We start from the raw sequence: 12,668 nt of genomic DNA, 5'->3' as shown, positions 1-12,668 counted from the left end.
TTGATCCAAATCATTCTTGGCAAAACTAAAGACTTGTAGGGTGATTACATCTAGATCATACATCAATCAATTGGATCTATTATCTCTTGATTAGAGACTATTATTGGTTGATGACTAAGGCCAACATTATTTTGGACTTGCACAAACATAGGGCTTGATGGAAATCAACCGTAATGGAAGGGTGGCTTAATAAGATCCCATTCAAATACAAAGTCTTTCTTTGGAGAATGTTGATTGGTGGCTAGCCCCTCGCCTCCGCCCTCTAAGCATCTTCTTTCAAATAGTAATTGTATTTTGTACTACAAATATGGAATCTTCCCAACATAGATTTATATTCTACTCTATCCATTGGCTAAGAAGATTTGGTTCTGAAGGGTTGTGGTGGAGCCTCCCTTCATCCATTGGATTGAGTCTCCAACAAAATAAAATAGCCTACTCCAACATGACATGAAAATATTATTTCATTTTCTTAGATTTTGGGACTATTGGCACAATTCACACATAATGCTTTCATATTTGATTCTACCTTCAAGGTTCAAAGTCATCTTGCTGGGCTGCAAGAGCTTTGTCATTGAGAATTGGATCTTGTTCAATACACCAATATTTTCTGTAAGGAGGATTTGTCCGTTAGCATACAATAGTCTCTTCTACTATTTTGTCGAGGCTCTTGTACTTTCATGTGACTAATGATTGCCCATTGTGTGTGTGTGTGTGTGTGTGTGTGTGTGTGTGTGTGTGTGTGTGTGTGTGTGTGTGTGTGAGCACACTTCAAAATGGCATAATATTCTTGCTAAATGCACTTAGAATCCCAAGCGAGGACTGCCTTTGTACGAATTTAAAATGGTATAACACTCCTTGGTAAATGCATTCAAACCTAGTGCAAGGGCTATCCTTCCACTAATGTGTGTGTGTGTGTGTGAGAGAGAGAGAGAGAGAGCATAACACTTCTTACTAAATGCGTTTGGATCTAGTGCAAAGGCTATCCTTTCACTGATGTGTGTGTGTGTGTGTGTGTGTGTGTGTGTGTGTGTGTGTGAGTGAGAGAGAGGGCTTCAAAATGGCATAATGGTCCTTCCTAAATGCATTTGAATCCCATGCAAGGGTTGCCCTTCACTAATTCATAAGTGGCTGCCCAAACCTTTATAAATGGCTCACACAAACTTCATTCAAGTGGTTGCCCAAACTTCAACTAAACTTTCCTTTAATGAAAGTTTCATTAATCTAACCTTAGAAACTCACTATTTCAAGAGTAAGAAGCCAATTTGCTGGTTCTGACCTTGTGCCGTAAGACCTAGACTTTGTTAGTTGCGTATCCAGTGCCCATGCGTTAAGCTGGGCACGAATCACCTAGGGAATAAAAGCTGTCACAAGAGACATGAAAGCCTTGATGCCGTGTATTGCTAATAAAAGACAAAGGCATGCTGGAATGGGCAAATGTATAGCAGAAGGTGCCCAAGGGATCTACTAAAATGAAGCAATTTGTGGCCAAAGTCGAGAGGCTATTGCTGTCACTGAATCAAAAGATTCGGTGGGCATGTCCAAAGGAAGAAGCTTTGGATGAAAGTGAGGCTTAATATTGTAGACATTGAAGCCTTCTTTGAGTTCATTTGTGCCAAGATTCCACTAGTTTTCTAAACGAATCTCAACAAGCCTATCACACCACAAAAGCTCTTGGTCTCCCCAAATATATTAGAGGGATACATGGGTCCCAAATAGGACACTTCAAGCTGCCTGCAGCATACTCTTGACCTTTGTGTCTACCATTTTGACCCTGATCCAGACTGCACGACCAACCAAAAAATTTTACTTTCTTGCTTAAACAAAATAAGAGCACATCCTCAACTTTCACTCCTAAGGGCAAATCCACTACATAATGCAATCTTTCTTTAAAATTACTGGGATCCTCTAGACACCCCTGAAGATACACCTGTATATAATGCTAACAAACAGAGTGGTTGCAAGTCCATGAATATATATGAATTTTCAAGAGAAGAAAATTTGTACATCAGATTCTGAAGAACCGGTGGCTGGATATTAGGCTCACAATTTTGGTAAAGACTGAGAGGGGTGAAACCCACCCACCAACTACAAGCCTCAATCAAAAATTCAAGCTGCTCTCTTTTCCTGAAGAATTATCAGTCACAATTCAAGCTGCTCTCTTTCCCAAGCTTGTCTCATCACTGCAACATTGTATTTCCCCATGTGAGGATCCTAAGAACTGTAAAATAGTTTGATAATCTGCGTAGAAATCATATCCATTGTTTAGAAATAAGCTTCCCCAGGTAAAATACAGATACAATGTGGCCCTGCAAAGACTTCCATTATACAACAAAATACAGTAAGTCTAATACAAGGGCTGGGTGAACAACACTCAGGAAGAGCAATCATTTCCATTACACAAACAACCAAAAAGTACAAACTTAAAGCAAATGTAAAACTGTCCAATCTGAACTACAAGAATTACAAACCAGCACCATTAACTAAAGAAAAAGCTGCATATTGCTGCAAAATCAATTTTCAGTGATTCGACCAAACTCTGAAAGTAGCATTCCACACTTTACTTATAATAGAAAAGAGCTAACCTTTTTTACAAGCATCTCAAAGATTGAGAAGAAACACCAGATTTAAACCCTTCTGTGTATGCTGTATTCTTGAATAACATCTGCATACAGGTTTGAATGCTAGTATTAACTAACATATGCTCAAGTCCCTTGCATGCCCAAAAAATTTAAAACGTGTAGCACCAATAAAACTAAACAATAGAAACCAGAATATGGAACTGCTTTTTCATGCCCTGCTATCTCTAGGTGACACACGTGCTACAATATTGCTAGGGATAGAGTCACAAGGGTGTCCCGTCAGGTACTTACAATAATGTTTTCTATATCTGGTGTAAGTTGTTCCTTGGTCTTCTTTGATACAGCTACCATTACATCCTTGCTTATTGGATGCCCAATCTCAGCTTCAATCTGTTGATGCATAGCCATGGTGAAGAGCAAGGAAAGTGTTTAAGGAGCTTAGCAATAACTCACATTTGTACCTTGAGAAATACCCTGCCTACAGTCTCATCAATAATGTGATTGACCAGATTTTGTGGGTCCTGGAGTAATGTTCGAAGTTGTCCTTCTTCAATAGGTTTTTCAACTATCTTTTTTTTCGACTTTACTGTTGAGACTCCAACAACTTGCTCAGCCATGCTTTTACTCACTGCATGCATAGAGTCTACAGAATCCTTATGAGATTAAAACATTTCAGATTAGATTCTCCTTTCAGAACTTATACCATGTCATATTGGTGTTTCTGCAGACATTTAGAAATGAAAAGATAGGACAAAGCCACAAAGAGTTCTGGACAGGTAGGAAAGCCACTTGTGACACAATTTTCATATGACTTGTTAAAGGCGTTTATCCAAAAACGTGTTTTTGCAGCTTACTTCCAGACCGGGCATTGATATATTACTTCAGAAGAACCTTCTTCAGTGCAATCTATGAATGACCACCCTTAGTTTTCAGGTCTAGATTAACTGTAAAATGTAATCATGGACTGAATAGGTACATTTGTTCAAATACATCTGTCATGTTTTGTCTGGAAATTGTAAAGCAATGCATAATGAAGGGGATATGCTCTTGTTATCCATGATTTTCATGTATGAAATCTCACTGAATGCTAGACTAGTATTGTTTTCACGAATTAAAGATCTTCAATAGTTAATTCCTGCTTCTGTAAGGAATCACCCTCCACCCCATCAATACAGCCCACTGCTGCCCACCCCCCTTTTCTCAGGACTTGGGCACTGAAATTACTTGCAAAAAGATGCGACTGTGTCACCTACTTTCAGATGAGCTGTTATCGTGCAAGGAAGCAACGGCTTGATTAGGTTTAGGTTTTGGGATCTCTTCCCCATGATCAGACGTGGAAGGCACATATCTTGCCAAATCTGGTGGCTGATCCTTCCCAACTGTAACTACCGCCTGCACATTATTCAACAAAGACTTTCCCATAAACAACATGAACACTTGCGATGGATGTTTTTGTATTTCGGGCAATACATACCTCAAGGTCTATGTAAGATGCCTCTCTCTCAATTGATCTCAAGAAAACATCAACGTCTGAATTTGTTAATGCTGCATTAAGAACAACATTCAAATAACATATTGGTCTCATAAAAAACTTTCCACCTTGAAAGCAGATACAAACTAGGTTTTAAAAATTATTCTAGAAAGCAAACGGATCAACAGCTTGGCAAACAAGTCGACATTGTAATTATTAGAAAATACTGGAAGATGAGATTTTTGTTTCATGTGCAGAAGCAAGGAACTGACCCCTTGCACGTGCACAAGCAGCACACAAAGATCAGAAAGAGGACCATTATGAGGTCTTCATGGAAATTCACTTCTTTAATATGTATGTACAGGGTGCTACAAGATCAACAGGGATGGCTTGCCTTTCTGGAGAAAATTTACACAGATATCCTATCACTAATCTAACAGGATGAGGCAAGATTCATGGGGGTTAAGCCAGCATCCAGAACATTCACACTAGGGTACAAGAGTGTGTATGATAGAGACAATGTTGTAGTTAAAATGATGGGTAGCATTAAGTGATTGTTGAACTTATTACTACAATTTTGTGATCATTTGAATCTCTATTGCTTCGAATAATAAATAGAATTGGCAGCAGCAGCAAATCACACCATCCTCAACGGAATAAGCTTAGTGCCTAAAACACAAGCCACCATAATCCTTATGATTGGAGACCTATTGCTATTTTGCCTATGATCTATAAGCAGATTACAAAGATACTTGTGTTGTACTAAGAAATGCACTTAATCACTTAAACTGCCCCAAAACATGCTTATTTTAGCCTTATTTTAGCCTTATTTTAGCCAAAACCCTAAAATGGGGAGCGGATCGAGAGAGTTAAGTGGGAGAGGATCTAGAACCCTAATTTTCTATAAATTGACAGCCAGCTCTCCACTCTTCGCTCAATCTCGTTTTTGCAGATTTCAGGTGTTTCAGCTTGCTGCCCACACCCCGTTCGCGGAGGACATCACAGCCGAAGCTGTCCATTGCTATCTCCATCAGTTGGCACCTGATTTCCCTCTTCACGCAGTTTGGAGCTGATTTCAGTCAAGTGACTGTTGTCCCTGTGCAGACCTGCTGCCGTACAGCTTGCCACGTCATCACACTCCTGCAAGCTGTCCTGCCTGCGTTTTTAGACTTTCTCTCTCCTCCAGGCTGTCCTGCCTGCGTTTTCAGTATTTCTCTCTCCTCACTGCTGTTTGCATCAGATCCAGCTTCTCACTGCTACATTTGCTGGTATTCGACATCCGGAGACTGCCTTGCTGCGATTCGGGATCCGTTCGGAGGACGACACACTCTCCAACTCATTACCCCTACCTTGATCCTTGAGATACAGGAGTTCGAGGTTCAGTATTCATTCACTACAAAGTGTGTTTGTTGCATGAGCATCGTATTATTCAATAGTTATATCACTTCATTTATTCACTGTGTTCATTGTCTCTGAGTTACCCTAACCCTAACTGTGTTATTTTATCAGTCTGTGCTTTGTCGTACGGTTTCTGTTTATGTTTCTCTGTTAGGGTATTTCTTAACAAGGTATCAGAGCCTAGTACTCTCGAAGAAACCGAGGCCTTTGATCTGAAAGCTCTACACAAGAAGCAAAAACAACAATAGGTTCAAATGACTTCGAACACAACAACACCGAATCAATGTCCAAAATCAACTATGCCGAGAACCAAGCGAGAGTGGGCCGATCAGCTTGCTCCACAAAGTTTGGACATGGTGGATGACACTTCTGATTACATGCAAGAACAGCTAGGCAAGCTGACCTCTGAAGAATATAAACTGATAATAGCTTATAGACAAAAGAAGATTGAGGAGCTTGATCGAAGGATTGCCCTTCAAGAAAATCTCCTAAATGAAGGTATGCATGAATTTCTCTTTAAATTTTGCGCGTAAGTCTGATGATATTGCAAGGCCATCGAGATCTCCATTAGGGATGGGTCCCCCTGTTGGAAAACAAGACCCGGAGTATGCTCATTTATTTCATCCACTTCCATCCACTCCGATACAAGGTACATTAGATTCATCTTTTGTGCCTTCTTCTTTTACTTCTTCTGCATTGCAATATTCTGGTAAAGATCACATGGAAGAAGAGTACAGTTTGTTGACTACATAAAAGGTCCTCTTGAGGACCAATTCTTGTATGTTAACACACGTCATGGGGAATATAAGAGAAAGCCAGGTACCTCTTCTTCTAACCTTCCTTCTTTTCAGTCTACTTCACAAAATCAAAATGAATTTGGTATTCCTTTTTTTTTCATTGCATGGTGCATCATCATCTTCACATTTTCATTTCCAATCATTAAATGATAAAAATGAACAAAATGCATCTACACCTTATACACCTCATTTTCAAAACCCACCCATCCCACCACATTTATCCGTTGCTTCTCCACTTCCATTCACACCATTCACTTTTCCATTTTAGACACCTTGTGTCGTACCGCACATCACATCGGAGGGTTATGGAAACATAGGCACATCCTTTAGGACCTCATCCTTACCTCTCCCAGGTGGTGTTCCACCTACTTCACACACACTTTCGGGATCATTGCAGCCTAGATATCCCCCCCAGTCTCTCCCGAGTGTGAATCAGTTAACTCCACAATTTGCCTCCCTGGCTTTTCCTAGTGGACCTTCTAGTCATACTGTTGTGCCCCAACCTCACTTTGGACAGGGCTTCCATGTCCCAGTGCCTTCACATACACCGGCACCTTATGAAAACATTCATGTTCCAATGCCTCCGCCTCAATCGGCACTCATTGGACACTCACAGCCTACTTCTGCCTACCCCTCTTTTCCCCCTCCTTATCAGACACATCCACCTCTACCATCTTACCCTTCACAATCTTATCCCCCACATCCATCTTACCCTACCTACTCGACACTTATAGTTCTAGCTCGTCTTCTGCCAAGCATGCATTTAATGACAAGACTCGTTTTAACGGGTCAAACTTTACTACTTGGTTGAACTTGATGAGACATGTCCTTGACTCCCAGAACCTATGGGATCTTGTGCAGGGGTTAGAACCCCAACCCGATCCCACACTTGTTCCATACGAGCTTGTCCGCTCATGGAAGGCTGGGAATGCCTTCGCTATTGTCAAGCTGATGCAAGGCTTAATGCCTGAGTTTCATTCTCAACTTCAGTATTTTGACTTAGCATCAGAGCGATGGACACACTTGACTAACCACTATGCGGCTCGGGATAGGACCTGTCATATTAATCTTGACCATGAGATTCAGCTTTTCAAAATCACTAACCGGGATGACTTGAAAGTCAAGTTGGCTGAGTTTCAACATCTCCTCGCTGAATTCTCCACTACAAGGACTCTTAAGTCATCTAACGGTCAGGTCACATTGTTCCTAAACAAACTCCCTAGGAAATACTTCAATTTTGTGGAAGGCCTAATTTCAAAACCTACCATGCCTACATTCTATGAATTTGAGCGTCAGCTGTTGCGTTACGCGCGGTTGTTCAATCAGTTTCATATGAATTCCTCTTCAGAGGGGGCTCTTGTTGCTCATTCTCAGAAAGGACAACAAGGGAAGGGAAAACAAAACCAAACCTCCACTCAAACTCAAAATCAAAAGCAAAAGCAAAAGCAAAAGCAATCCAGGGAATCACAATGAACATCCCAAACTCTGAAACCTGGGTGGCAGAATATACCTAAAAAGAATAGGTATTGTCAACATTGTCAAAAGGCTGGCCATTTTGACGATGAGTGTCGATCAAAGGTAAGAGGCATAGCACCAAAACCTAAGTCTCAAACCCCCGTCCCTCAATCGGACAACCTCCTGCAGAGGAGGCAGGGTGATGGCAAGGGACAGTTTAAAGGTCAGACTCACGCTGCCACCACACAGCCATCTCAGTCGGCAATGCTCTCAACTCCAAAGGTCTTGTCTAACTGGTCCACAAAGGCCCACATCGTCTCCATAGAGACATCAAATGCGAGTCTCGTCAACAAGGCAGGGTGATGGCAAGGGATAGTTTAAAGGTCAGACTCACACTGCCACTGCACAGCCATCTCAGTCGACAACACTCTCAACTCCAAAGGGTTTGTCTGACTGGTCCACAAAGGCCCACATCGTCTCCATAGAGACATCAAATGCGAGTCTCGTCAACGAGGCAGGGTGATGGCAAGGGATAGTTTAAAGATCAGACTCACATTGCCACCGCACAACCATCTCAGTCGGCAACGCTCTCAACTCCAAAGGGTTTGTCTGACTGGTCCACAAAGGCCCATATCGTCTCCATAGAGACATCAGATGCGAGTCTCGTCAACGAGGTTACCATAGAGGCCCACTCGACACAGTCAAGCACTTCAGTTCCTGTTTGGATTGTGGATAGTGAAGCTACACATCACATGACTCCTATAGATGACATCTTCCGTACCTGAGCCCCTGCAGCTGGGCAGGTCCACGTAGGAAACAACTCCTCAGTCAAGATTCAAGCACAAGGTTGCGTCAGTTTTGCCACTGGTAAGGGTCCGAATCTAGCTACACTGGACAATGTATATCATGTCCCTCAGCTTGGGATGAACCTATTATCTATTCAGTAGCTTTGTCGGTTGGGGCGAGCGGTTTTCTTTACAACAACCACAATCGAGATGCTTGACTCGCTAACTAGTTTAGTGATTGCTCACGGTGAGGCACAGCCTAATGGCCTATACCACATGACACACTTTCTGACCGAGCCGATAGCCGAGGGCTCCGTGTTTCATAGCTTCCAGGCCTTGACGATCTCTCGGGAGCCTAGGAACAATGAGCGTCTTTGGCACTTTCGCTTGGGGCATCTTGGTTATGACTCACTTTATGAGTTGTCACACCGTGAGCTAGTTGAGGGCCTTCCACGCCTGAAGCTCGCTTGAGATGTCTGTAAAGCTTGTCAACTCGAGAAGCAGCAACGTACTCCATTTCCTCAGCAGTCCTCTAATAGAGTTGAGGCACCTCTTAGATTGATTCATGTTGATCTTTGTGGGCCGACTTCCACTGCTGCCTTGAATGGCGCACTGTACTTCTTTTTGATAGTGGATGATCATTCTAGATACTTGTGGGTGTACTTCCTCAAGCATAAATCCGATGCTTTCACATACTTTTTTGCTTGGGTGTTGCTAGTTCATAACCAGACTGGTCGTCGTGTCGGTTGCATGAGGAGTGATAGCGGTGGTGAGTTTATCTCCCACGAGTTCTCCAAGTTTCTACAGCAGCATGGCATTTCTCGCGAGCTCAACTCTACCAACTCCCCTTCTCAGAATGGAGTTGTAGAGCGTAGTAACCGAACAATCATGGAAATAGCACACTATGCTATTCTCAACAAAGCTTCCTGAGCGCCTTTGGGTCGAGGCTGTTAACACTTCGGTATACATCCTTAACTGGTGTGCGACTGCGGCTCTTCCTCAGAAGACCTTATATGAGGCATTCTTTGGCTCTCGGCCTGTTATTTTCCACTTTAGAGTCTTCGGATGTCGTGTGTACACACACACGCCTGACGACAAGATAGGAAAGCTCACTCCTCGAGCTGATCTTCTTATTTTTGTGGGATATTCCTCTAAGGCGAAAGCCTATCATTTGTTCGATCCTCAAACAAACAAGGTGACCGTTAGGCGGGATATCGTCTTTGACGACAAGGATATTGTGCAATCTTCTGCATCGGATTCCAATCCAATTCCTTCTTCCACATCATTGGAGATCGCGCCTACTTAGCCTAGTCTACTTCCCGCTCCTGACCTTCCCAAAGATTCTTCAGTTCCTAGGCCCCCTTCGCGAGACCCACTACCTCGCTGGTACCAGCAGACCTTGCGGGATTCGGGGATCCTACCACCAGATTCCACTACAGAGGGACCTAGAAGATCTGCCCGGTTTGCTCCTCAGGCATCATTTGCGTCACTGTTTACAACTGATTACATAGCACATTCTGAGCCAAATACATGGCAGGAGGCTCTTCATCACCCTCAATGGCGAGCGGCCATGGAGAAGAAGCTCCAGAGTATTGACCGAAATGCGACTTGGACATTGAAAGATTGTCCGAGCCACAAGAAAGTCATCGGGACAAAGTGGATTTTTAGGACTAAGCTAAAAGCTTATGAGACTTTAGACAAGTACAAGGCTTGCCTTGTAGTCCAAGGGTTTCGACAAAAGCATGGCATTGATTATGAAGAGACCATGGCGAGCGGCCATGGAGAAGCTCCAGAGTATTGACCGAAATGCAACTTGGACATTAAAAGATTGTCCGAGCCACAAGAAAGTCATCGGGACAAAGTGGATTTTTAGGACTAAGCTAAAAGCTGATAGGACTTTAGACAAGTACAAGGCTTGCCTTGTAGTCCAAGGGTTTCGACAAAAGCATGGCATTGATTATGAAGAGACCTTTGCCCCTACTACATGGTTGACTTCCTTTCGGTTGCTACTCGCACTAGCTGCTCACCACAGTTGACCGATACATCAGATGGATCTCAAGAGTGCCTTCCTAAATGGTTTTCTCGAGGAGGAGGTCTATGTGGAGCAGCCACCAAGCTTTCCTTCTGGCAACCCGAGAAATAAGGTATTCCGCTTGCATAAAGCTCTTTATGGGCTAAAGCAAGCGCTGCGGTCTTGGTTCCATAGGATGGATGAGTTCTTACAGACTCATGGATACCATTCTACCCCTTATGACCTGAACTTATATGTTCAATCTACTGTAGAGGGGGTTAGCTATATCCTACTATACATTGATGACTTACTCATCACAGGTTCAGATTCTACTGCCATAGCAAAAATTAAGGCTAAGCTTCAAGCTACATTTGAAATGACAGACCTTGGTTTGTTATCCTATTTTTTGGAGATGGAGGTAGTTCGTTCTGAGGGCTGTATTTTTGTGTCACAGCAGAAGTACGCACTTCAACTCGTGGACCAGTACACTACGGATCAAACACGGCCAGTGGCCACGCCTCTTAATCCTACTGTTCACTTGTCGAAGGATACCCTAGGACAGCCCTTCGATGACCATACCTATCACTCTATTGTAGGAAAACTTCTTTGGTTAATTCATACTAGGCCAGATTTAGCTTACTCAGTTAGCATACTCAGTCAGTATTTCACAGTACCTAGGATGTCACATTGGACTACATGTCTTCGTGTGTTGCGTTATTTGCAGTATACTTTTTCTTATGGCCTGACATATGGTTCTAGTTTGTGTTTGCAGGGGTACACTGATCCTGATTGGGCAGGAGATCTTGACACCCGATGTTCCCATAGCGGCTACCTCTTTACCTTGGGTATGGCTCCCATTTCTTGGTCTAGCCATAAGCAGGAGACGGTGGTGGCTTCCACGGCTGAAGCTGAGTACTGGGCTCTCTTTGATGGCACTACCGAGGCCATCTATCCGAGGAGTCTACTGGCGGCACTTCATTTACCATGTGACTCTCCCACAGTTGTCTACTGCGACAACCAAAGTGCCATTGCCCTTACGGGCAATCTGATCATCACACCATAAACACGACATGTGAGAGTCCACTTTCACTTTTCTAGAGAGCAAGTTGAGCTAGGCACTATTCGCCTAGAGTTTATGCCTTTATCAGATAATTTTGCAGACATTTTGACCAAAGCGGTCAACCGGACGGTTCTTCAGTACCTGCTACCCAGGATCGGTTTGGATACACCCTCCTCTACTTCTTCAGCTTGACGAGGAGAGAGTACTTCCCTCTTGCTTTTCCTTCCAGTTTGAGAGGGAACGGATTCTAATCTTGATAGTGATAGTGATGATACTTACATTTTTTAGACATTACATTCATTTATTCTTTTGTATTGTATTATGGACATTTGTAACTTCATCCGCACTATCAAGATGACATGATTGTAAAAGGGCACTTGGACAAGTGAACAATTCCCCTGCAAGGGCATTGTCCAAGTGGCACCGTTGCATAGCATATTACATGAGCATGTCATCTTGCATCTCTCTTTGCATTACCCCATGCATTGGCATTCTGTTCATATAAACATGCATCTGTGCGCATTTATCCCTCTTCAGTCTTTTGGAGTCGTCGACTCTAGGATCCACCATATTCATGGCATAACACATGGCAGTTCTCCTAAAAGGCAGTTTTCCTACCCTTGCTTGCTTGCTTGCTTTGCTTGTCTTGCTAAGCCCACCATCATCTTTTTTGCCTCTACATATATTTACCACATGATTGGCACACACACACTCTTTTATCATCCTTAGGCACTTATCCTAGTTAGTGTGAGGGATTGGCTTGCTAGTTTTGTGAATGACTTGGATTTAAAACTCTCTTTATCCTTTCCTATCTGTCACTTAATCGGCTGCTTCTCCTATATTCCTTATGTATTTTCAAAACACTTTTTCAACCAAAAAAAAAAACCAAAACACAACCAACACAGTCGTGGGAGCTTTCACTCAACCGCCAAGACGCACAAACCGCTTATTGTTCAAGCGTTCCAAGAGAGCTCTAATGGCTATCTCTCACCTAGCCGACGCGCCGTCAATCCTACGAGTGTAGTGAGATTACCTTGATACTTGATCGAGTACCCTTCTCTCTCTTGCACTCCAGTAGCTCCACGATTCGTGATGCTAGCTCAAGCATCCTC

At 42.9% G+C, this 12,668-nt stretch overlaps 1 protein-coding gene across 4 annotated transcripts in view; it reads right to left on the bottom strand.

Annotated features, from left to right (window-relative positions):
- Positions 1-1,871: 1,871 nt before the first annotated feature.
- LOC148026013 (YbaK/aminoacyl-tRNA synthetase-associated domain-containing protein) overlaps positions 1,872-12,668 on the bottom strand; it is a 69,576-nt gene continuing 58,779 nt past the window's right edge. For 2 of the 4 annotated variants that reach the window (XM_087693250.1, XM_087693249.1), the window contains 6 exons: positions 4,054-4,124; positions 3,833-3,971; positions 3,041-3,222; positions 2,871-2,969; positions 2,583-2,662; positions 1,875-2,238 (listed from right to left, as the gene is read on the bottom strand). In XM_087693250.1, the coding sequence (XP_087549376.1) occupies positions 2,588-2,662; positions 2,871-2,969; positions 3,041-3,222; positions 3,833-3,971; positions 4,054-4,124 (566 nt within the window). In that variant the 3' untranslated portion in view covers positions 1,875-2,238; positions 2,583-2,587. Of the gene's footprint in view, positions 2,239-2,582; positions 2,663-2,870; positions 2,970-3,040; positions 3,223-3,832; positions 3,972-4,053; positions 4,125-12,668 lie in introns of all 4 variants that reach the window. The other 2 variants (XM_087693248.1, XM_087693247.1) reach the window with 2 other exon arrangements.

Source organism: Lygodium microphyllum, chromosome 14, assembly GCF_053477565.2.
Source record: "Lygodium microphyllum isolate KBCC chromosome 14, Lygodium_microphyllum_v1.1.10, whole genome shotgun sequence".
Taxonomy (NCBI): domain Eukaryota; kingdom Viridiplantae; phylum Streptophyta; class Polypodiopsida; order Schizaeales; family Lygodiaceae; genus Lygodium; species Lygodium microphyllum.
Note: the sequence above shows the minus strand (reverse complement) of the source record. Positions and strands in the feature narration are given on the sequence as shown.